The 25,282-nt window shown below is 39.6% G+C and overlaps 1 protein-coding gene across 15 annotated transcripts in view; it reads left to right on the forward strand.

Moving 5' to 3' along the window:
- LOC100117353 (kinesin-like protein KIF13A) overlaps positions 1–25,282 on the forward strand; it is a 1,179,147-nt gene that overhangs the window by 1,037,858 nt on the left and 116,007 nt on the right. For all 15 annotated transcript variants that reach the window (XM_031928179.1, XM_031928178.1, XM_032601921.1 and 12 more), the window contains one exon: positions 16,395–16,560. In XM_031928179.1, coding sequence (XP_031784039.1) covers positions 16,395–16,560 — 166 coding nt within the window. The remainder of the gene's footprint in view (positions 1–16,394; positions 16,561–25,282) is intronic.

Below are 25,282 nucleotides of genomic sequence, written 5' to 3' on the forward strand. Positions count from 1 at the left end.
TCTCCGATCGTTGTTTCTTTCTGCCTTGCTTTTCTCTGCCGTCTTTCTCTTCTGGGCTGCTAGTCGGGTTACTTCTTGGCCTCTTAGCCCCTGCGCTTGAGAGTACATCTCTTATGAGCTGACCTTGTGATAATATTCATAATATTTTACGCCATGTTCGTAAGCTTTATTCTTATTATCTCCTTCTTTATGCCTCTCCTTTAACTGGGTCACCAAATTTTTTAGTTTTTGAGCCCGTTTTGCGATGCCTTCTATGCTCGTTGGCGTGGACTAACAATCTACGATTAAGTCATTTACTTCCTTTTCTAGCTTTGTAATGTGCTCCTCTTCTTCCTTACGAGCCTTTATTACTTCCTGCATGTACTGCCTGTAATCTGTCATTTGTTGAGTTGACGTATTAGTGCCCGTGCTTCTCGCACTGGCCTCACTTGTCAAACTATCCATACTGCTCGTTCTTAATTTCATGGATTCTCCTCCCAGGCGAAATTCTGGTACCTTTAAGAGGGACATACCTTTCTTCTCTATCTTGCCTAGCTCTTTAAACGCGTTCTCGATTGTTCCGGTGATTATACCCTTCAAAATCTTAAGGTCTTCCCTTTGTCTCTGTTTCACAAACTTGTGAGTTTGGCCCGCCCTCAAATCCATGGAGCCTGCGCCGGGGCTTTCACCCGATCGGAACCGCGACGAGATTTGGCTCTGTGGCCTTACCCGCTTGAGGAAATGTTGCTTGTAACTCACTCGTCATGTTTGATTTCTTTTCGGCGTATCTTCCCCTATCCTGTATCCTAGGAAGGAACCCTTCAACAAGGTGCTAACATTCGGGCCAGGTGCCCCTTGGTTATTTTAACAAGGTTAATACTTTTACCCCTCCTCCTTCCCCGCCGCTTGGACAGCTGGGCCGCGGGCTTGGGACCGGCGTAGCGGAGTGTATATTTGTGTGTGTGTGTGTGTGTGTGTGACACCTAACTAAACTACAGTTATAGAAAAACAACTACAATCGACGGATAATGATCACGGCTTCCGCCCTGCCTTACACCAAGTTTGGGAATAGGTTATCACGCGTCTCCGATTGGTAAGACGGAACCTCCAGTTATAGAGCCGAAGAGTGCGACCCGTAGTTTCTAGGGACTTCTGGTGTGGGCAGTCGAGAAAGTAGTGATATACTTTCCGATGACTAGTACCACACCGTCTCTCAGTACGACACCGTGAATATAACTTACTTCGTCTAGTTTACGAATTGAATACTCACGTAGCATGTCTCTCTGCAGACATCCGACCATGCCGAGACCATTTTTTCCAATTGATTGTAATAACTTTAAATACTAGTAGTAGATGCCTCGCTTGCTGGCGCTCGCTATGACGCTCGTCATGATGTCTCTCCAGACGAGTCGACATGTAATCAAAAATCATTGTTTTAGCAAGCAGCCAGCGAACACGACCAGCGGGCGAGAACGAGGGTTAAGGTAAGCGAGAGAGAGAGAGAGAGAGAGAGAGAGAGGGCTTTTATTTCGCCATCACAGCAAACAATAAAAATACAGTCGATATATACATACATAATACATGAAATTAAGAATAAAAATACTTAATACTCAATAATAAAACTAAATAAATATTTTTCATTGTTAAATACAATTTTTGTAGCAAAATATCACTAAAAATACTGATCAAATATCACAGAGATTATTGCATGGAGCCCTACAAAGTGATACGCCACCGTCGAATACGAATGATAGTCGCAGTTTATAAATTATTCTATGACTCGAGTAGATATAAATAAAAAAATAAATAAACGTTAAATAAATACAAAAGGAGCGCTTAAGGTGAATGCTAAGGGTCAAGATCAAGAAGGTGTCGATGCACTGCACCCTTAAGCATTATACGACGGCAAACGGCGAACGGATGGGGGAAGGGAGTTGCAGAGCTCAGCGCCCCGAACCTTAAAAGCTCTGAGGCCAATCTCAGTGCTTGCTCTCGGGATGTTAAGCTCCAACGGTATGCCCCTAGCTGATGGCCTGGGCAGAGGCTTTACAAAAAGATCAGCTAAATAAGAGGGCTCTCGCATAAGCACAGCTTTATACATTAAACGGGCTGCATGATACAGCCTGCGGGAGACCAAGCGAAGCCAGCTTAGGCGCTTCCGGTAGAGGGTTACATGTTCATCCCGTGTAAGTCCGAAAATATATCTCACACATGCATTACTGAGTCTTTGTAAGCGAACCTGTTGTTCGTTAGACGCGTCGAGACACACCACCGTGCAGTAGTCAAGATGGGGTTGAACTAAGGACTCGACTAATCTCCTGCGAAGCGTCTCATTGGTGGCAGTCTTGATGAACCGCAGACTGTAAAGGGCTCTGTTTATTTTCTTAGTAATCATGTGCATCTGCGGCTCCCACGATAACTTACTATCCAAAACGACACCGAGACTTACAACTTCGCCGCTGAAAGGGACGAGCTCTCTAACCTTTAACACAACGCCAGGCAGGTTCAACGACTCAAGATCGTTCACATTTCTTTGTCTTGGATGCATAAAGTCTTAGGCCGGAGCGCTAGGCCCACCCAGTCACCACTTGTGCCGCATTAGACAGTCGAGCCACGCCCTCCTGAAATCTATCCTTGGTGGTATCAAGATAGATCTGGAGGTCATCTGCGTAGAAAATGTGTTTAATCGTACGTCCGTCGAGTAGGTCTTGCAGGTCATAAACGTAGAGACAGAAAAGCAGAGGGCCTAGGACGGAACCCTGTGGAACACCCAGATTAGAGAGCGACCTTTTAAGTATGATTTGATCCATAGAAGAGCCGACCAGGAGAAACCCATCCGACAAAGCTTGTGAAGAAGCTTCGTAGGCGAGATCGTATAGAAAGCCTTACTCAAATCAAATAGTAAAAGGAGAGTAACTCTCCTTTTGTCCAGACTCATACGTATATCGTCAGTTAGTTTAATCAGTGCTGTCTGCGTGCTGTGATGTTTGCGGAAACCAGCCTGGAGGGAGTCTAAAATTTTATTGGCGTTAAGATACTCTATGATGTGGTCATGGGCAATCTTTTCGAGGATCTTGGAAAGGAAACAGAGTAAAGCTATGGGCCGGAAGTCCGGCACCGTTGAAGGGGTAACCTTGTAACCCAGAGCAATGAGCTGCGTCCTCTTCCATGCCCCCAGAAAGACACCCGAAGCGAAGGAGGAGTTAAAGATTTTAACTAAAAATTCTCCAATAGCCGGTAGAGCCATCGTGATCACTCGTTGGGGAACCCCATCCTCCCCGCTTGCCTGCGAGAAAAAGTGAGAGATAGCAGGGACAACATCAGTAAAATTTATGGGTTTAAATTAAAACCTTCTTCATCCGCAGCCATTATAAGAAATCCCGGCGAAGTGAGCATTTAGCGCCCCCGGCGAGAAACCATGAAGTTTCTCCTCCTTGATTTTGGGACGAAGGCCAAGGTGGCGCATTTCTTTCCAGATATTCTTATTATTGTTAAGAGCGTCTCAGAGATGGTGTTGCATATATAAATTCCGATCTTCTATTATTCGCATATCAACCTCCTCACTGAGTCGAAGAAACTCATTAAGAAGCTCAGCATAGCCAGTACGTTGATAACGTCTGTGCGTAGTGTCTCGCTTGTCCATGAGCAACCTCAACTCAGGACCAAGCCATGGAGAAGTGTTTTATTAGGGCAAACCTTCTTAAGAGGCGCCAATTCATCAAGGGTAAGATTAAGATTACTATTTAAAATATGCAAAGCGCCCTCCAGGTCAGATTCTATAGAATTCATGGATGACCAGTTATAGTTGGAAAGCAAGTCATTTAGTGAAACTGGGTCAATACTGTTAAAATATCTGCAAGAGAAAGAGTCTCGTACAGGAGAGACAGAGATGTCAATGGTAACGTCTAAAATACTGTGCTTTCCGAAACTGGGCAACCATTCGTTCTTGAAGTCCAACACCGTATCGTTACCGTTCGTCATGATAATGTCAATCCATGGGTGAGAGGAAGTTGTTCAATGCGTAGGGCCGTGCCGAATTAATTATCTTTTGCGTTTTTTGCAATTCGTCCTTGAGTGAAATATTTTCATCTAGCAGCTGCCTGTTCGCTGCAAGTATCTCACTATATGCTTTGCAATTGCATTCTAGTTTACTCTCGAGAGCAGAAATTCGGGCATTCAATTCCTCGACCCCGAATACAGAGCCCCCCCTCCCCTGCTCGATGTCGAATTCCTGCTCACCAGAGACTTGAGCTCATCAAGCTGCTGCTGGAGCATGTCGAATCTTTGAAAAAAAAAGTTCCATCGTGCTTACCGGGATTAATATATTAGTTACCGCCATAAGACTATCGTTTCCAAGCGGCGGGTCAGTTGGTTTGCTTTTCAAGAAGTCTATGGAGTCCCTCGTGGTCGGATCTTTTTCAAGAGAGTCGTCAGATTCAGTTGCTACAGTTTCCAGCGTGCAGTTTAGCTGGTCAGACGCCTGGAAGTCTGCAGCACGCGCAACGGCCGCTTCACTCAGCTGATGCTAGCCGCCTGGTGATGACAGCTTGCGCTGTGAGCTGTTGGTCGCTCTGGTTTTGCAACGGCTCTTCTTGAGCGGGGTTGACACCCTCGGCTTAAACAGTAAGTGGGGGGTCCTGGACGCACCGGCTTGTTGTGCTGCTGCTGCTTAGGGGCAATGTACATAGCAGCTCCGCTATGCTATGCTCTGCTATGTTGCTACCATCCGTCTGTTCCGATTTCGTTCGTGTCTTAATAGCTTTCTATTATTGCACACGCAATCACTCACGAATATGATATAATCTGTGGAGGATAGGTTAGGTACACAGCTGGTGAACAGTTTTCGACTGACTTAATGTTTCTAAAAAAGTAGCGAAAATTTACATTAAAATAAATAAATAAATAATTCAGTTATGTCGAGTATTGAACAAAAAATTTGTGCATTAGAAAAATGTATCAATTTAATAGACATTTGCATAAAGTTGAAACTTATTAAAAAAAAGAAAAAGAATTTAAGGAGATGGTGGGTTCGACCACATTTGACTGTGCCTATAAGAAATAAATATGGACCTTTAAGTACATTATTTGAATATTTTGCCTTGACGGACCATAATGAATTTCATAAATTTACAAAAATGACTATAGAGCAATTTATCAATTTGCACACTTTAATAGAAAAGAGATTAAAAAAAATAAGTTTTAGACCTTCACTTCCACCCATGTTACGGTTAGCAATAATAAAGCAGATTATTCATTTTAATTTTTGAGGTTAGTAAATTAAAATCGTAGCTCTGTATTAATTTATAACATAATTATTTAATACAATCTCTAAATTATTTTATGTAATCTTTTAAAAGAATTTTCATCTTGGCGCGCAAGATCATCCAGTAGTGTATGTCATGTATAGATACACAACATACGTGTGTATAGACGAAAGAACGGAACCGGATAGCTCATCTTAGCGCTGTTGTAGCATAGCAGAGCATAGCATAGCAGAGCTCCTATGTACATTGCCCCTTAGAGCCCGCCTCCGCGCTCACCTAAGATTTGTTTGTTTGTTTTGCGGCGTCGTCTGCTGTTTTGTCGCTCTCTCACTCTGCGGGGCTGACGTCGCTGGTGTCTTAGTGCTGCCTCGGCAGTTGTCACAGGGTGCTTCCATTTTCCGATTTGAGCAGCGAGTGTGGCAGGGAAGACGACACCTTGGGCAGGTGCTTGTTTGAGAAGTTGACGTGTCTTCATACACCAAACAGACAGGTGTTTTTGCCAGTGAGTACATTACAGTGGTATTACAGTAGTATTACAGTGGTACCGTGGCAACGCGATGAACTGGGTCATATTTGAACAGTTCGAGGACGCATAGCGCGTTTGTTTTTCTGACTCAAATTTTCAGTTTGCATTAATGGAAAACGCGTTACGTAGGACACAAGGCGAACGAGAGCCAGTAGTAGATTACTTTACGTATATAAAAGCGATGTTCGATCGCATGTTTCCACCGTTAGGAGCAACGCGAGAAATTGATTTAGCGTTGCGCAACATGCTACCACGACTGAGAATCCGCATAGATAAATAAAAAATTTTCACGTTTCAAGAATAAGAAGCAGTAGCGGCACGCAAAGGAAAATCTTTGGCGATATCTAAAAACTTCACTACCGAAAAAAATTCCCTTAGAGGAACATGCCCTAAACGCGGTTGATTACCGACGGGATAGGCGGTACAACAACGGCAATTCGCGACGTTCGGGAAATACAAATCCACTAAGTATAAACCCAGCGTACAACAAAGCAGGAACACAGACGTAAATACTATGTTATAACTGCGAAAGACCGGGACACTTCTTGAGAGAGTGCCAGAATCTCAAAAGAATAGTCTGTTATAAATGCAGTAAAAAAAGAGTAAAGTTTACGAACTGTCTGACGTGTAATTCACCAGAGATCTTTTACAACAAATGCGGTCTGGTTGGCAATCTTAAAACTAATTGCCCAAAATGCGCGGGAAACGAAAATTAAAGCCGCAACGGGAGGCGGATGTGGCTTCGAATTCCTCCAAAGCCTCACAAAAACCAGATCGACAGACTATCTAAAAAAGCAACGAGTTATCGGAAAGAAAGGCGGCCTACGCGGAAAATAATGCAAAAGCTATCTTTAAGGAACCGAAACATTCAAAGGCTGTCTATATGTCGCAAGACTTGAAGGCTGTCTATAATAAACCGGGATACCCCAAGGCTGTCTATAGTAATAAGCGACTGACGGATATCTGTGATAATCCGGGAACGGTGCAGGCTGTCTTGAAAAATTCCGAAAAATTTTACAGTTCAACGGCTACCTCCTGGAAGTTAGGGAAGAGCGGTGACGATATATTAACAAACTCTTATTGACCGCTTCACAAATAAATATGTTAACTACAGAAGAGAGAGATGAACTTTTGTTTGCCCACTACATTACCGATATAAAAACCTTGCAAGATCAAGTTCCAGATTCTATAATACAAAGCTCAAGCTAGAAACCAACTAGGGACGAACATTTGCGAGAACAACCAATAATAGCAGATAAAATTTACAGTTTACCGCATCGGGCGCCTAATCTGCTATATACAACTATAGATATAGTTGGAAATAAGTTCAAAGCCTTAGTAGATAGCGGGGCTAGCAGGGCCTTCATAGGACGGAGCGTGCGAAAAATTGCAGCGAGAAATACTTTATTTATCAACAAAAACGTGACGTCGAAAGTCACAACACCGTTAGGCCACACTGAAGTAATACGCGGAACGATACAAATACCGATCATACTTCAAAAAAGAGTAAGAATTGTAGAAGGTCGATTTTTAGAAAGCCTAGATCAAGATTGTATAATAGGACTAGACGCCTTGCATGAGTTTGGTATAGTAGCAGACTTTAATAATTTTACGTATACCTTTAGCTCATAACCATTCGATCGGTATATTTTCGAGCGGCGCTTTGCGGAAACGACGGAAAAAAGCGAAGCGTGCTCGGGACTACGCGGACTCAGCCCGACGGAGGAAAAGATTTTAGCAAAGCTTTTGGAAGACGAGATACCAAAAATTCCAGAGAAGCTTGGCACAACGCCATAAGTGGTGTACACGATAGATGTAAATGGCTACCCGGCTATTAAACAAAGACTATATCCAACGTCGAGCGTGAAGGAAAAGGCATTATTCGAGGAGGTCGATAGCATGTTAGAGAATGATATTATCAAAAGATCAAGAAGTGATTGGTCCTCTTCAGTGCTTATGATCCGCAAACCAAACAACAAATATAGATTTTGTCTGGATTTACGCAAGGTCAACGCAGTCACGAAGAAAGACACTTACCCTTTGCCACTCATGACCTCGATTTTGGATAAACTCCGGGTAGCACGATACATTTCAACAATCGACCTAAATCAAGCATTCTTTCCAATACCGCTGGCAAAGAAAGTCGTGAAATTACGGCATTTGCCGTTCTGGGAAAAGGATTATTCCATTTCAATAGGCTACCTTACGGTATTACCAACTCACCGGCTGTCTTCCAGCGCCTAGTAGACTCACTAATAGGTCCGGAACTCGAACCGCACGTATTCTCGTATATAGATGACCTAATAATAGTAACAGAAACGTTTGAGGACCATTTAAAATGGTTGAAAGTAGTATTCGATAAGTTAAAGCAGGCAAATCTAGTTGTGACGAGACACGAGTCTCGCACATGTAAATACGTGTGAAGGCGGCTGCAATAGACGCGGCATGCGCAACGAACAAAAGGCGAAGCCGCACGATGCGGAATGAGCGCGCGCGCGCAACATTCGCAGGGCGAGTCCGCACGAGCACGGAGCGCGGCAGCCGGCGAGCGACTCAGCGACGACGCGCCAGGCGGCGCGAGCGGCGTACGCGATGCGCCGTTAAAACACCTATACATATCCGCGCCGCGCGCCTTTATAAGGCGGATCGCGCGGCATGATAAGCAGTTCTACTCGAGCTCCACTCCGGGTAGTATCGTGCGCACACGTTACTACAAGGAAAAGCGAGAGATAGACCTACGCCGACGAAATCGTCTTGTGAGCCGACGTGACGATTTGGTATACGAACCGAAACCCGAAAACTCCGAATTGCCATCGTGAGCACACGAGGCAACCCGGAACCCCCGAGCGACATCGCGCCTCGTCTACGTGAGCACACGTGGCGATACCCGGTGCCACCGTAAAAATCCTAACCTACATTTCGACACATTGCTGCCACCCTCTGCCACTGTGAGCCCACAGGGTTGAGGGAGTAACAGTTACACCGCCGGCGATTCACCCGGTCGTGCGCTCACGTCCTGGTGAAACAACGGTAAATTACTAACCAACAAAGCCAGCCTTACGCCGACATCTCACGACTCGCTTTATCTCTGTGCGCACACACAATAAAGAGAGGAACGAGACGAGCGACGAAGATTTGTGAAGCCGTGCGATCCGACTCCACGAATCCGAGGGATAACCTCAAAATTCCGTTACACTATCCTGGCCGCTACTGTGCGCACACAGGGCGGTCGAGATTGTTGTTACGCAAGTCACCCGGATCGGTGTAGCCGTGCGCACACGACTCCACCGTACCGAATGAAATCCTAACCTTCAAACCCATCACAGATCCGCCATACCGTCACCGTACCGAAACACCGTAGCCGTAACCACCGACTCATTGTTATATCGAAGTCGCGTAGATATTTTCGTAAATTGTTAACTGCGCTAGTTTAAACAATTCTATTTGTAAAGGCAAAATATTTTTAACAAGACGCATAATTGATTTCTGTTTCAGCCGGGATTTAACAGATTCCAAATTGCTATTCTTTACTTAAGAAATATATTTTGTTATTATTAAAAATATAAAAACAGACTCTTTTCTTGCCCCTTTCCCCTATCCTGATCCTGGAACCGACTTACTATCCAGTCTCTTGGGGAAAGTTAAACCGTTATAAAGTAAATAATAAATCTCGTTTCAATGTAATATAATATTCTCACTTAATTTAAAAGAGCTAAGACTTGTAGTTTATAAAATCTGTATATTTACACTTTGTATGAAATATATAATTGCGGCTAGGCGGCTTTAAGTTTTAAAATAATTGTCACCGATTGTCGGACCGGTCATTTGTTTCGCAAGGTAAATCGAAATCGTATTACAAAAGTGATTATTTTGCATTTTGCGAACTCAACTCATAAGCGACACTGACGCATTAGAAAATTGAGATTCAGCAGTTTTTATTTAATTTAGGCCATATCGAATTGTTCGAATCATAAAGAAATATTACTAGTAAGCATACGTCGTACGACGTAACGAAACAATTATTCGCGCCTTCATCGACCGAGATCACCGCGATTAAGACGCGCATATCTTAGATTTTGGTTTTGCATTCAATACATCAAAACATTCGACAACCGAGGTGACACCTGCCTTCCTAAATTTTGGGCGAGAGCCACTGCCGATTAGATCGCTCCGCCAAGAGTTAGAGAACTCAGACGAATTAGAAAAAGGGAACGTAGAACAGAGGTCAGAAAGGCTACATAGGTTACAAGCTATTTGGGACTGGGTGGTAAAAAAATTGAGAGATAGCAACAACATCTTACTACAACAAAAACCACCGCGAAATAACGTACAAAATAGGCGATAGCGTATTAATGCGTCATAGGGTTCTCTCAGATGCCACGAAAAATTTTGCGGCGAAATTATCCAAGCCCTTTAAAGGACCTTACACGGTTTCAAAAATCCTTTCACCACTGGTATACGAACTTAAGGAGACGGATACACCTTAAATTGTCAAAAAAACAAAAAATCCAATTGTTTGTTTATATTTTTCCTTAATTGTTTAAGAAATGAATTAAACAATTAAGTATATTCAGGAATAATGTAAAAAAAATAAAACAATGTTTATATGTGCCATATTATGAGGTATGACATTTCTTCAAAGGCCAAAATTCAGAATTTCCATTTTTCAGCTACCACAGACTTACTTAAGATTTGGGCTTCAAAGGGCACTTTTATACTAAATAGATATGCTTTAAACACATATAGTTTCCAGATAAATGTGGAGATTTACAAACAAATATTATTTTAAAAAATTGTCTGGATATTAACATAAAATGTTACTTTTGAAAGTGTTTAAACAATTTTTGTTGATTATTTTCCACATTTATCTGGAAACTATATGTGTTTAAAGCATATCTATTTAGTATAAAAGTGCCCTTTGAAGCCCAAATCTTAAGTAAGTCTGTGGTAGCTGAAAAATGGAAATTCTGAATTTTGGCCTTTGAAGAAATGTCATACCTCATAATATGGCACATATAAACATTGTTTTATCTCTCCGTCCTCTTAAGTCGGCGGACAATCAGATTGTCTCGAAGATACACGTATGTGACCTTAAACCATCTATAAACAGCATCGTGCGACATCGGCTACCTGCACTAGAGCTAGAACTGGTTATCTTCTTCAACGGCTATGTACAACAACGGAGGGCCAAATGGACGACCGTACCCAACTCATCACGACTGGTCACGCTATTAAAGAAGAAACGTCTGGATGACTATCTACGGCTATCTTTAAATTAGTTAGTTTTACTTTCATTTTTGCCTCAATCACTTATAAAATAATTGTTTGTTTTATTTAGAGTCCGAGAACGTATATCATGCTTAGCTTACGATTTCGAAGTTTTGTACTACGACTACCTTATTACACTTGAGAGTTTCGGTAACTTAGAAAATTAATGACCAGCTATCTACCTCGAGTTCCTTATTATTGTTATATAAAACGTAGATTTAACACTACAGTACCTCTCAATGTATTATTAGAGCATAAAAGAGGAGTTGATATCACTACAGAGGCAGTCTACTGAAACAAAACCAAAAGATATTGTTACGGATAGGTTACATTTTGTACGAAGAATTAGGTTAAATTTCGGTCTACCTCTAGTGCCATATTACTATCTGCGATAACCTTGAAGAATAAACCCACTAAAATTCTACGACAAGTTTACTCACTTTTGAGGATCCTTCCAAATCCTAACCATCTAACGCGAAAACCTCTTATCTTCCCGCTTGGGCTGTCCACCTGCCCTTCTTAGGCTAAGCTTTAGAATTAATTTTAGATTAAGTTCTCTAGATTTAAGAACGCTTCCTTTACTATTATTATCTCATAATTATGTGTGTGTGGATTCGGAGATGGTCACAGTCTTGTCGCACGAGAGAGATACCTTGGGGCGTGCACCCGTGACTCGCGGGAGTTGCCGAGGAGGGTTGGAGTGACCCGCTGGCTCGCTCCTTTTCCTAAGAAGGGGAGAGTTGTAAGCATCTGTTGATTTTGAGCCAAACGATGCCGGAGTAGGAGGGTTATTCGGGAAAGGACGAAAGCACAACGAAAGCACGACGAGAGAGGACGATGGACCAGGATGGCGCGGCAACAGAGAGACCAACGACTCGACAGAGCGCTCAAGAAACGGCACGCGCATCATAAGGCGTCGCACGCAGATTGCGGAGCCCTGATGGAGTCTGCCAACGCTAGAGTCCGAAGCAGCTAGATCGACGTTGCAGCATTTTGCAGAGTATCGGGAACACAAGCTGCTGCGTATCGCGCTCGAAATTCAGCAATTTTACACTCGAGTCAAGGGCCCAGACATTAGTGACATTTCGTTGTTTCGGGTTCCGTAATTCGGAGCTGCTAAACTCCGAATTGTCTGCGAGCGTATGGCTGTCTGTTGTAAGGAACACGAGAGTTTAAATTTCCCGGGCATCGGCTCTAACAGTTTACTAGTCTAACCGCGCAGCGCATTCGCCGCCGCACCACGAACGAGAACGACGCGCACGAGCCTCTAGGCAGCGAGCGAGAGCGCGACAGAAGTCCCGCGCGGCGACAGCCAATAGGCGAGAGCGTGCGCCGGCGGAGCAGGAGAGGCGGCGACGGGCCTCAGCGGCGCGAGCCGCTCGCACGCTGGTCACTCTCCTGCCCTGGTTGAACCCGAACGGACGCGAGAATGGCGGCTCTTCGAGAAGATTTTCTTGGTTACCTTTCGACAGTGCTTTCCTTGTGACGGTCTGGCATTTTTTTGGAATCATCGAGGGAGTGATTAAGGTCAGTGGATCGGTCTTGATTTTCTCCAGCCAGGCCTTTACTCGCGGGCTCCACGTTTTGAGTTTTCTATATCCAATTCAAGCTACCTTGTGTGCGGCTATCTCTTGGCTATCTCCGCTAGAGTAAGTTAAATTTCGCGGTTGTCTTTCGGATAATTCGGGTTTATTTGTGTAACGGAGCCCTCGCTGTAAGTCATCGGACGCAAGCGAGTGTCACATTGTTTAGCGTTTGTAGTACTTGCGGGAAATTAGTTAAGCGTGAACGGAAAGTCGTCGGTAGGACAAGTGTGTTTGCGGATATCTGGTAGTGTGAGTACGCCTGGTTGCGATCGAACCTTGGGACACGCAAGAGTCGCGAATAGAGTGTATTATCGGTGGTTATCTTTGTGTTTCGGCTACCTTGGTGGAATTTCGAGTATTAGGACATTCGCGGTTAGAATACAGTCAAGTGGTTATCTGTGCGGGGAATTGGCTGTCTGGCAAAATCGGCTATCTACGAGAATATAGGTTATCTATTGGATATCTAGGAAAATATCGGCTATCTACAAAATTATAGGTTACTTATTGAGGATAGATCAGTATTAGGTTCAGTCGAGAGTTGAATCATAGCGCGAGTTTATAGTCGTATAAATCGTGGAAAACGGGATATCTCTGTATAAAAGACCAAGTGTAAGCTGTGAGCTGATTGAATAAACGTGTGCTAAAAACCAAAGGCAAGACCTGTCCGACGTGAGGTATTTTATCCCCGAACCTCTTTCTCTCCCAAACCGCGATCGCGGGGCTGAGCTGACCAAGCAATTCCCCTGTTCTCCGAGTCTCGAGATAAGGAGTGGCGAGACTGGTGCTCAGTGGTGAGCGTGGTCTCTAGTCGGTCGACGACCGTACAAAAAACCCGCGTTATAATAAGTAGCAGGAAAATTTTTAAAAAACTATTGTCTGCGCAGCCTTTTCAACGTTTACTCGGCTATGGTACTATATATATATATATATATATATATATATATATATATATATATATATATATATATATATATATATATATATATATATAATACGGCTTGGATCATCCTGTACATGAAAAACCATATTATAAAAATACAAATAAATTATGGTTTAAAAAATTACCAATGTTACCGCTTTAAAGGTTCAGAAAAGACTGATGACAGTGAACTGTGCTTAAATCATCTTGGGATTCTTCAGCCCAAAAATTTTAAGACCATGAACTTAGCCACACGGCTAAATGTTTATAGGATGAACACAAAGTATGTATTAACAGATTATTACCAAGGAATTCGAATATAAACATTACTTGTGAAAAAGTACAATCACAAATTAATATTTATAATTGTGGAATCTTTGCTATAGCTTTTGCTGATTCTATTGTTATCAATGTATGCCCTTGCAATTTACAATTTGACATTTCTCAAATGCATTCACATTTATTAAAAATATATGAAACACATAGCATTATGATGTTTTCAATTTTACAACATTTTTCTTGCGTAATTAACTATGATTTTACAGTTATACCAATACGAAGAATAATCAGTCATAGATTTACTTGTGTTGATCAGAAATTAAGTTTTAATTACAATGAAATGATAAAATTAAAATGATAGAAAAGAATATTTAATGACATTTAATTATTAAGCAACTAAAAATAATGGATTCATATAGTGGACATAGAAAAACTCACATTGGTTATATTATTCCAATGGAAATGGATGATCAAATAACAGTTTCTAATATATTTTATCACTCTGATATAACTATATTGTTGGATTGCAAAGCAGAAGAGAACAAATTAAAAAAAACTACGAAGAACAGAGAAATTACAAAAAATGAATAGCAATGACTGTAATGCAGAAAAGAAAAAATTAGAGAGAAAACAACAAAGATCAACGAAATTGCAAAAAATAAATAAGAATGAATTAAAAATGGCACAAAAAAAAGAAGCACTGTGTAAAAGGCAAGTTTATTGGAATGACAAAAATGATCAATGTAGTATGATAAAGAAGAAAAATTCAAAAGGAAAATGTTAAATGACAAAAGAAAACCAAATATAGATGAATTAGTGCACATTCGTTTGTAGACAAATTTTAAAAAACAAAAAATAGATCTCCGACCTTTGGAAGCGGTAAGATCAGTAGATTATAGATATAGATATAGAGAAAAGTTTTTTATATTTTTAAAATGTGTATAATAACCGAAGATACCGGTTTTGTTGCTCCGGTTTCTTTACTGAACCTTTGAAGCGGTGGTTTCGGTAAATTTTTGAACCATTATTTATCTGTATTTTTCTCATATGGTTTTTCATCTGCAGGATGATCCAAACCGGATTGTAGTACTAGTATAGCTGACTAAACGTTGGCAAGGCTGTGCAGACAATAGTTATTTAAAAATTGTCCTGCTACTTATACATAAGATTGACGCAGTTTGCAAAATTATTCTAAGAATTAAAGTTGAAAATTATTTAGCGTTTTGTATATATCAATTCTCATTTGAAATTTTTATCTACGATCTTGTGCCTATATTGTTGTACCTATATTGACTTTATGGGTTTCAATGGAGGGGCACTGTTCGCTTCGGCGATCTGTGAGATGGGTCTGAAATCGTTACCCTTAAGTCCATGCTGCTGTACAATTTTTTAATTAATTTAAACTTCCTATAAAAATGTTTAAAATGTTAAAATTTGAAAAAAAATTTTGGCAATTTAAATAGTCTTGCCATTTTATTAGTTTAGCCTTAATAATATTTGTTTTTTTTTAAATAACGAATTTTTTCTTATAAAAAGAATCTGAATTGTGCTAGTCTTCGCGGCAAATCTGAATTATACTACTTTTCACTGGAAAATTTAATTAAATAAGATTTAATATAATAGGGGGTTATGAACTCAGAAAATTGGAGAACTGGAGAACCGGAGAACCTGAGAGCTGTAGAACGCCAAAATGGGTTTCTCTTTAATATAATAGGGGATTATGAACTCAGAAAACTGGAGAATGGAGAACCGGAGAACCGGAGAACGCCAAAATAACTTTTTCTTTAATATTATATGGGATTATGAACTCGGAAAACTGGAGAACGGGAGAAAGCCAAAATGGGTTCCTCTTTAATATAATAGGGGATTATAAACTCGGAAAACTGGAAAGCCAGAGAACCGGAGAACGCCAAAATGGGTTCCTCTTTAATATAATAGGCGATATTCTATATACATATATATTATTTTTCTATTATCTTTTGGAATATCTGGTCAGGACCCCCTCATCCCCAAATAATTATACTATAGTATTTTTTCCTGAATCTATGTATAAAAAAAGGAAATTTCTCAAATTTTCAGCCTTTAATGTTCCCTATTGCGTCTCCCCGATTTTTCTAAATATTTCAAAACAACCTAATACTCGTATTTTCAATAATTATGCCTAAGTATTCTATTTGATTCTATAGACACGCTTTATAGAAATAATTTATAAAAGCTTTGACCCTTCATTTTTTCCGATTTGACGCAAATTTTTATCTTCTATCTTTGAAAAGCTGCCATTTCTTTATTTTGCAAACAAATTAGGCCCATTAGCTCTAACTTTTTTGCTTTGAAAAAACTAGCAATCTTTTTTTATAAATAGGTACAATTTTATCAATTCATCTCCGAGTTTTCATGGCCTGAAGATTACCATGTTTTCGATGAAAACGAGCCTCGTAAGCAACGTAAAACCTTTTCAGTTCCTGTTAGTCTAGCGAAAGTACAAAAAAAAATGATTTAAAATTAATCAATGTTAAGTAAGTATTACTTTAAACTACAATTATTTTAAAATGTTTCTATTATATATTTTGCAGATTATTCGAAGAAAAAGGTCCATCCATGGTCATTCAAGTAAAACAATTATTTCCAATGTACAATCTAAGTCTTCAGAAAAACCTGACATAGTGAAATTAGAACCAATGATTCAGCAGATATTAACATCGCAAAAAAACTGTGCCAATTCTTCAGAAAAGCTTAATGGTATTATATACTTTTTATTTAAGTGTTTTTTTTTTAAATATTTTTGACATATAATATATAGATTCTAAAGCATGACTGTAGTACGACAAAACCTACTACATTATTTCACCCTTTGTTCACACTTTGTTAAATTTCGGTATAAGCTAGGTTTCATCTCGTACGAAATTCAAAAACGCTATCTGAAAGGTGTAATTAGTGACGATCTAACCAATTTCATTATTCCAAATTCCTCTATTATATTAAGGAGCATCATTCCACTCACAAGGAAAGGTACCCAACCCGAACTCACCGATTTTGATGATTTTCATATATGTTGTAGAACATAAAAAAATAAGAGACACGTATTTTTTTTATCGGCTAATTTTCACTTTTAAGGGGTAAAAACCTCCCCTAAAGTTAACCCCCAAAAAGCGTTTTTTTTAAATATCTCGGCTTAAAATTAATATTTTTCAATGAAACAAATTGGAGGTTATTTCTTACAAAAAGAGAAAGTATTTCATGGTGATTTGAAGAGTAAGGGTAGCATCCCCTATTTTTTAGGGGTTGAAAACATATATTTTTTGGCATAATTTTATAATAAAAATGTTTAAACCGACTAAAAAAAATTGGAAAAAATGTTTAAACATCCTTAATAACAAAATTTAGTTGACGTCTCTCGGTGTTTTCATAAATATTACCCCTGAGGGGGTAAACCACCCCTAACACAAAATAACTGTAAATATGTAATACATAATATTTCGTAGAAAGATTGTATATAGAGGTTTTCGAGGTCGCTGATTACAAATCTGTTATCAGATTTTGAAAATTCAAAATGGCGGATCCAATATGGCGGACGGAAATATCGAAAAAAAATTTTATATAATAAAAAAGTTTTAAACGACTAAAAAATTTGGAAAAAATTTGTAAACATCTAATAAACAAATTAAGTTTTTCAGTTTTTTCATAGATACTTCCCCTTAGGGGGGTAAACCACCCCTAACACAAAATAACTATAAGTATACTTCAATCCATAATATTTTGTAGAAGGTTTGTATATAGAGGTTTTCGAGGTCGCTGATTACAAATCTGTTATCAGATTTTGAAAATTCAAAATGGCGGATCCAATGTGGTGGACGAAAATGTCGAAAAAAAATTTTAACTTTCATAAAAACTTGTTATAAATGTGTTATCTTTGTAGCCTGTACATGTGAACTAAAGAGCCTTAAACCCTAAATCCCTAAAGAACAAATAGGCTAAATGGTTGTGCTTTTTAACCAAACCACCTCAAATTCCTAAATTTGTAAACAAGAAAATTCTGTGTGTGAAGCAGTTTTATAATTTCCGTAGAAATTGTTATCAGAATGTTATTGAAATTCCTTTATTGTAAATTCAACTTATAATGTATTTTTGTTTATAATATTAGAGTATAATAATAATCTACAATCTTTTATCTTTTGCCATAGTGCATTTTTTGTATTGAGCATAAAATATATTATTTTACGATGTTTTTACAATAATGGTAGTCCTCATAAAAGTGTTTAAAGCACAATGCTTTTTTGCAACCACATCGTACAATTGCAATGTTTGTGCACTTTCCAAAACTGAAATCTATAGGATTATCAAATTTATCTGGTTTTTCATTGACGTAACCGCTTTTATACCAGGAATATTTAAACAAATCTATATATCTCGGTGAAGACAGTTGGTTGTGAACCAATGATTGAAGTTTAATTATATTATTTCTCACATGTAAATTCATATCATGATCCATTAACAGCAGATATGTCGGATGCTGTAAATACTAATTTACTCAGAAAAATATGGCAAATATATTTATTCGTATTTTTAATCTGAATTATTTTATAAATCTTATGCGACACATAGATATATATGTATAATTTACATCATTAGAGGTGATCTTAAGATGTGGTCTACATGAAGCGGATGCTGGAAATAATTATTTGTGCAGATATGATCTTTTTTTTTAAGTTATTTGTTTGTGAACATAAAATGACGAACATCTCACAAGATGTAATCTGCAGTTTTGGTCGAGATAAAAGGGATGCCGTGAATAATTCTTTGTGCAGATATGCTCTTTTTTGAAGTTATTTGTTTGTAAATATAAAATGACGAATGCTGTATGTATTTATACATATCACAAGATGTAATCTTCAGATTTGGTCCAGATAAAAGGAATGCTGCAAATAACTATTTCTGCAGATATGATATTTTTTTTAAAGCTATGTGTTTCTAAATATGAAATGAAGAAAATCTTTGTTATCATTTTTTTATGTAAAGAGCACTCGCATGAGTTTTTTCTGTAGGGAAAGATAAATTAATATCAAACAATATAAATTTCTATAGATAAACCATAATTTATAATCAAATAGATGTCTTAATCAAACATTACAAAAAATTATATACTTTATAACACTCGGTTAATACTTTCCTGCCGTGTTATAACCAGGGCCAGAAGGGCCCTGTTTATTGTAAATTAACGTCGGGCGTGCAGAAGGCACGGCTCGGCCGACTCAGATCATGCACGTGTTTTTACACGAGCCCGCGGAGGCGGCGTAGGTCGGGTCGTAGGAAATAACACACGAGAAGTTTAGATAAGGAAATGTATATTCAATTGTAACTATACACGGAGGTGCAAACGCCGCACACTTCGACGAACGATAAAGAGAGACGAGAGATATTACCCTGTCGACGTGAGAGAGTGAGAGTGCAGGTACTTACAACTCAGTAGTGGCAGTAGTACTTGACGCAACGGACGTGGTCCAGTCTCGGACGTGGAGATGTAACAGTTCGGACGGGCGTCGCAGCAACTCGTCAGTAACGCACGGACGAATATCGTTCGCTCTTGAGATGCTCGTAGGACTCACAACAAATCCGCGTACATAGTAGCGCGAGCTACTCGTGTGGATAGTGCAGCGAGACTAACTCTAGTCGCGGTTCTCCCGGCCGTCGGCACATCGTTATCATATCTCGCCAACGCTGTGCGGCCAGGCGGCAACCGCGCTACCTATGCTCTCACTCTCTCTGTCTCTATCTTGCCTCGTTTCTCGTTCTCTCTCGTTTCGGCGCTCGTTGGCAGCTTGCTGAAACAATAATCTTATTACAATTAGTACATGATTAGCCGTTAGACATTTGACGTGCACTCGGCCATCACAACTTTGAATAATGTATTATATATTTTTATTATAATATCTAAATATATGTTATAAAAATTTATATACATATACATATATATATATATATATATATATATATATGGGTCGTTATTTGTGAAATTAAAGATGGAAATTTTAATTTTTGCCCAAGCTGTATATATATATATATATATATATGTGTGTGTGTGTGTGTTCTACATGTTGTACTTTATTCCCAAAAAAATCAGCGCGATTCCTTGATTTGGCTTCGAGTTGTAGTTTCAATTTCCGCCTATTTTTAATGATTTGTGGCTTATAAGGGATGCAATACTTATTTTTGTGAAATTTTCTGAATTTTTCAATAAAAATACTTTTAAAGCCCTATATGTGTGTTAAGGCTACCTTATTTGCATTTTAAACCTTAAAATATGAAAATATGAATGTTTGATCTGAACTTCGACAACCTCAATACAGTAAAAAGATACCTTTTTATAGTAAAAAAGTAGCTGTAAAGTTTTAGAATGGGCCTGACCTTCTACTAGAAGTTATGTAGAAAACAAATATGATATAATGGCTTATAAGTGGTTTTACATTCAAATTTGACACTTATAACCTAGTACATTTCATAACTACCGCTTTCAGCATGTGTTTGTATCGGTAGATATGAAATTGCATCAAAGTTCTTCGCGTTTACATAAAATAATTCATCCTTATCCATGAACTTGTACGTTTTAGAGAATAATGCCAAACGCATTTTATTGGTCAACTTTATCTGTTTTGATCCATAAATTCGACATACGAATTCTTCCAAAATTAACATCGTTGATTCGTCGCAGTTTGGATAATTGCCTATGTCAGCGCACGCTTTGATATATTGTTCAGAACGTCAAAGTATACCAAAAGGACTGTTTTTTCCCTTCCGATAAAAAGCAGGATTATCATCACACCCAGTGAGAGCGTGATAAGCCGGCAGGGCTAAGCAGCGCACGGCACAGAGCGCATATGTTTGCTTTTTTAAACGGCTGCCAGAACAATTTATCATCACTCGAACTTTGCCAGACCAAATTTTTGTAACATTATATATTATATATTGTTTACAAAAAAAGTTTCAGTAAGGATAATTTTAGTCAAACTACTTCATTTTTCCGACACGGTTTTCCAACTGCCAGACCCATTTAGAACCGCTTACAATCTGCCCACCAACTTTTTTATGCAATTTCGTATGACAACAATACATACTAAAAATTTCAGTAGTAATGATTTTGGCTAAAAATCAAAATATTATAATACGCCCTAGTAAAGCGTTGCACCACTAAATTCATGACAGACCAAGCATTCCTGAATTAGAGAGATATGCAATCTTCGGAAAACAGTTTCCCATGTGTAATGAAATGAGTCACGCATTGCTGTCACGGGCTATCGGACTATTATGATTATTAAAACATACATCGGGGAAAAATTGAACAGTTACATCGGTATGGAAATCATTCAAGTACGGTGTCTAGGTGTACAGGGTGGCTGATGACGAGGTCTAGGTGGTTGGCTCCGTGGTTTTTGGTGTCTAGGTAAATAAATCATACGAGGACGGCGTCTAGATGTACAGGGTGGCCGATGTCGAGGTCTGGGTAGTTCGCACCCTCGTTTCTGGTGTCTAGGTGTAGAAAGAATTCGAGAGTGGTGTATATCAGAACAATCAGTGATTTCATGTTAGTGATGAAAATGTTACAAAAAAGCTGTGGTCGAAAGGTGCTTAAGATGCTTATATTTTATTTTTACGACGTCAAATATGAAATACTCAAAAAAATTTACTTAAAAGGATTAAAATATCTAAAAAAATTAACTTATAAAAAAGTAAAAGGTTAGGCGAGTTTGATATATTCCGCAACGAAATTACAGATAGAAAAGAACTGAGATCAATCAAACAAAGTCAAGTTTATTATAATTAATCGTAAATTGTTTAAACATGAAACGACATATACGAACACCGAATCAAATTGCGAAAAATGGTTAAAAAATCTCACCTATATAGAGATACCAACCGCTGTACAATTTGTAACGTCACTAGGACGAAAATTCAATCTAAAAAGTGAACTTAATGACACAAAAACAATCGAATGTATAAAAAACATAGAAAACTTGATTACTTACAATAACGGATAAAACCGCCAATGACATACGAAATATACTGATCAAAATATCACACAACACAGACACAAAACACACAAAGCACACTAAAATAGAAGAAACAACTTTTAAGAAAAAAATTACAAGACACTAAAGATCTTATTAAAAACAACAAAAACATTATGTTCACTGTAGCTGATGAAGGCAATGTCACCGTTGCGATGCTAAGATCCAATTACATACAAAAATGGAACTACAATTGTCAGACAAAAATACATACACCGAAATAGCGAAAAATCCAGAACAAAGTCAAAATATTCATGAACTATTGGAACACTAACGGCTTTTTCGGAAAAAAATACAGTAAATTCAATTTCACACAAACAGACACCACCTTGCTAAAATGTTATGGAATACCTAAAATTCACAAAAATGATATTGCTTTATGACCTATTATCTCAACAATAAGCTCACCTACGTATTTTTACCGAAAAGCCTCCTTAAGGGAATGTGAGAGCTAAAAGACACTGTTTTTCTGGTCAACAAGAAATTTCACGAAATTTCACAATAAGAATATAATACAATAAGAATATGCAAAACACAAAAAATTACTGCACGAAAATCATTATCCACCCGCTTTTGTTAACAAATACAAGGAAAAACTTTTGGCACTCTGGGTAGTCCGAAACCCTTGGAGTCTAAGAGATTTCACTTTTGGACCTCTGGGGCCCCCATTCTGGCATGCAGGCCGAGACGAGCCGAGATGCAGGCTTCCCCCACCACCGTTTTCTTCGCGTGCGTAAACACCACGAATGTATTGATGATTCGGGAATTGGGCGCCCCAGGGTTTCAAGTTGGAGTCTCTGTACATCCGAGAATCTCGGATGTACAGAGCTTCCAAAATAATATAGCGTAGAGTCGAAAACGCGTCGTGAGGAATCCAAGTAGATTATGTGTACGAAAAAGAACGTCAGCGTTAACATCAAACACATCGAGGCAACAGATTAGCAGTAATGAAAAATGCAATATTGTAAGCCTACCCTATATTCAAGGTTTTTACGAGCAGACCAGTCATCCATTGAAGACCCTTAACATCAAAACTCTGCCGAAAATAAATAGTCAAATAAAAAACATCATTATAAAAGACAAAGACAAGAAAGATAAAGATCTAGAAAACAACTATAATGATTGATCTGCTACGTATGTAGGCCAAACAAAAAGGAATGTATATGTATGTATAAATTAACAAAAGATGCAATCGAAAATTGTTCAAAAATGCCTTCGAAACAAGAATTTTTTCAGATTTTCTCATTTTAGACTATTAAAAATATGGTACGACGACTAAGAGAAATTTAAAATTTAAAACTTTTCAAATTTAAATTATATTAAATTAAAAATTTTATAAAGAAAATGATAATTAGTTCGCACAATGCCTTATTCTTTTCTCACCTACGAACAGAGAATCGCTTTAATTAGTGACCTGTCCGCATTTCAATAAAATTTTACGAGCACAGATTCGCTTTAATTAGCGACTTGCAACAATTTTAATGAACTTTACAAGTACAACGTCATTTTGAAAAGCACTCTAATCCCCTATCCCTTGCGTGACTGAAAACGATAGACATTAAAATTACACAAACAAAATTAAACGAATAAAACTAATTCAAATAACGCTCCGTGGAAGAATAGGAGAGGTTGAAAGTTATCCATACTCAAAACCGCGATTAAAAACGAAATTGTAAAACGGGAAGAAAGACCCAAGCGAGCCCAAAGAGGGAAAAATTATTGAGTTATTGGAATTATAAATCAAGATAGGAAAAAAATTCGACACGTTATTTAAATTTATCGAAAAAAAAGCGGAAAATCAATAAAAATCTCTCGATTAAATCTCGTGCAAAATGAAAGTATGTCGGACAATGACGACAATAGATGCCAGAATCGGAATATAAATAGAACTCGAGGCAATCGGGCTTTAAACGCAGATGATAGTTTACTAAAACGGGATTTAGACGTAATTACGCGATTTACGGAATTACGCGAAACAAATACCGAAATCGATCCCGATTTTGAGGATGAGGCGAGTCATAGTTATAAACGAGTCGAACATAGCTTATCAAAGTATAATTTAGAACCTTCTACTTTGCACAAACTGTTATAACCCACTCGCAGGCTCTCTTGCACAAGTCCCTGGATACCCGCAACCCGCCTGACAGCGCTGCAGCGCCGCAACGCGCCCGCCGCACGCACAGGCGGAGGCATCGTCTCCCCACATCAGACCGCGTCTGAAGTGGCAGCACGGAGCCTAGGCTACTTGCACAGTACATTCCAACGCAATAAATCTGATTTTTGTTTTTAAAGAAAATACCTTGTGTATTTCTTTACCCCTTTCCCAATCAGCACTTTTCAGCGCTAATTCGACGCATGTCGAAGACGGTCCACCAAGCCCTTCAGGAGCAGCGAGCTGAGTGCGACTTGGTGCACCTACTGCTCGCCAGGGCAAACCGAGCGCTCGCACTAGAGCGCCGCCAGCATCAGAAGCCTCCAACCGCCGACGCTGCCACCCAGACCGAGCCAGCACCAGAGCGCCAACACAACAGCGCTCAGACGGATCTGCAGCTGCTCACCGCTCTAGCGCCTCAGCCGAGGCCAAACACTCCGGAATCGTCATCTGACCTGCTGAACGCCGAGTGGCCCGAACACCTGCAGCTGGTAGACATATCAGTGCGGCCCTCGGCTGATCCAGACCTCCGGGACATCCTACTGAACATCTGGGCAGCCGAAGCTCCAGCAGCTGTAGCTCCACCGACGAAGCTGCAGATCATCAGTCGGAGGATAGCGGTTAAGCAGGCTTCGCAACCAGCGCCACGCAAGACTGCTTGCGTCTCTCCGCGGAAGAGGAAGCCGCCAGCAGGGAAGTCGTCCCCGACGAAGTGGAGGCCGACCGCTCCCAGACCTCCGGGACAGCGCCGGAAACCGAGGATCATTTCCAACGAGATCCTTAAGGCCCCGCTGCAGCTCCCACTAGGGAAGGCGCCCTTAGCCGAGGAGAAGACTCCACCGGAGCCCATGGCTACGGCGGCAGTCGATCTTACGACCTTCGACTAAAGCGCTCCGCGCTTCTTAGTCATTTTTGAGTGGACCGATTCCTATTTGGAATAGGCCCCGTAACAACTCAAAAACAAAAGACTCATCGGAGTCTCCCCCTTCTCTCCCCGCCTAATCGACGAGCAGGATCGCCTGCAGTCATACTGGAAGACAGACGCACCTTTCATCAACGGACACGACCTTATCACGGCCACTCTCGACGTACAGATTCCACGCTACGTACCAAATACATACTCATACAGAAACTTTAAAGGAATCAGCGCTGAGAAGCTGAGAGACTTTCTTAGCGAATGTGACTGGTCATCTATCACCACTTCATCACTTGACGACTGCATATCTTTACTTAACGCTAACCTCACTAA

Source organism: Nasonia vitripennis (genome assembly GCF_009193385.2).
Source record: "Nasonia vitripennis strain AsymCx chromosome 4 unlocalized genomic scaffold, Nvit_psr_1.1 chr4_random0004, whole genome shotgun sequence".
Taxonomy (NCBI): Eukaryota; Metazoa; Arthropoda; class Insecta; order Hymenoptera; family Pteromalidae; genus Nasonia; species Nasonia vitripennis.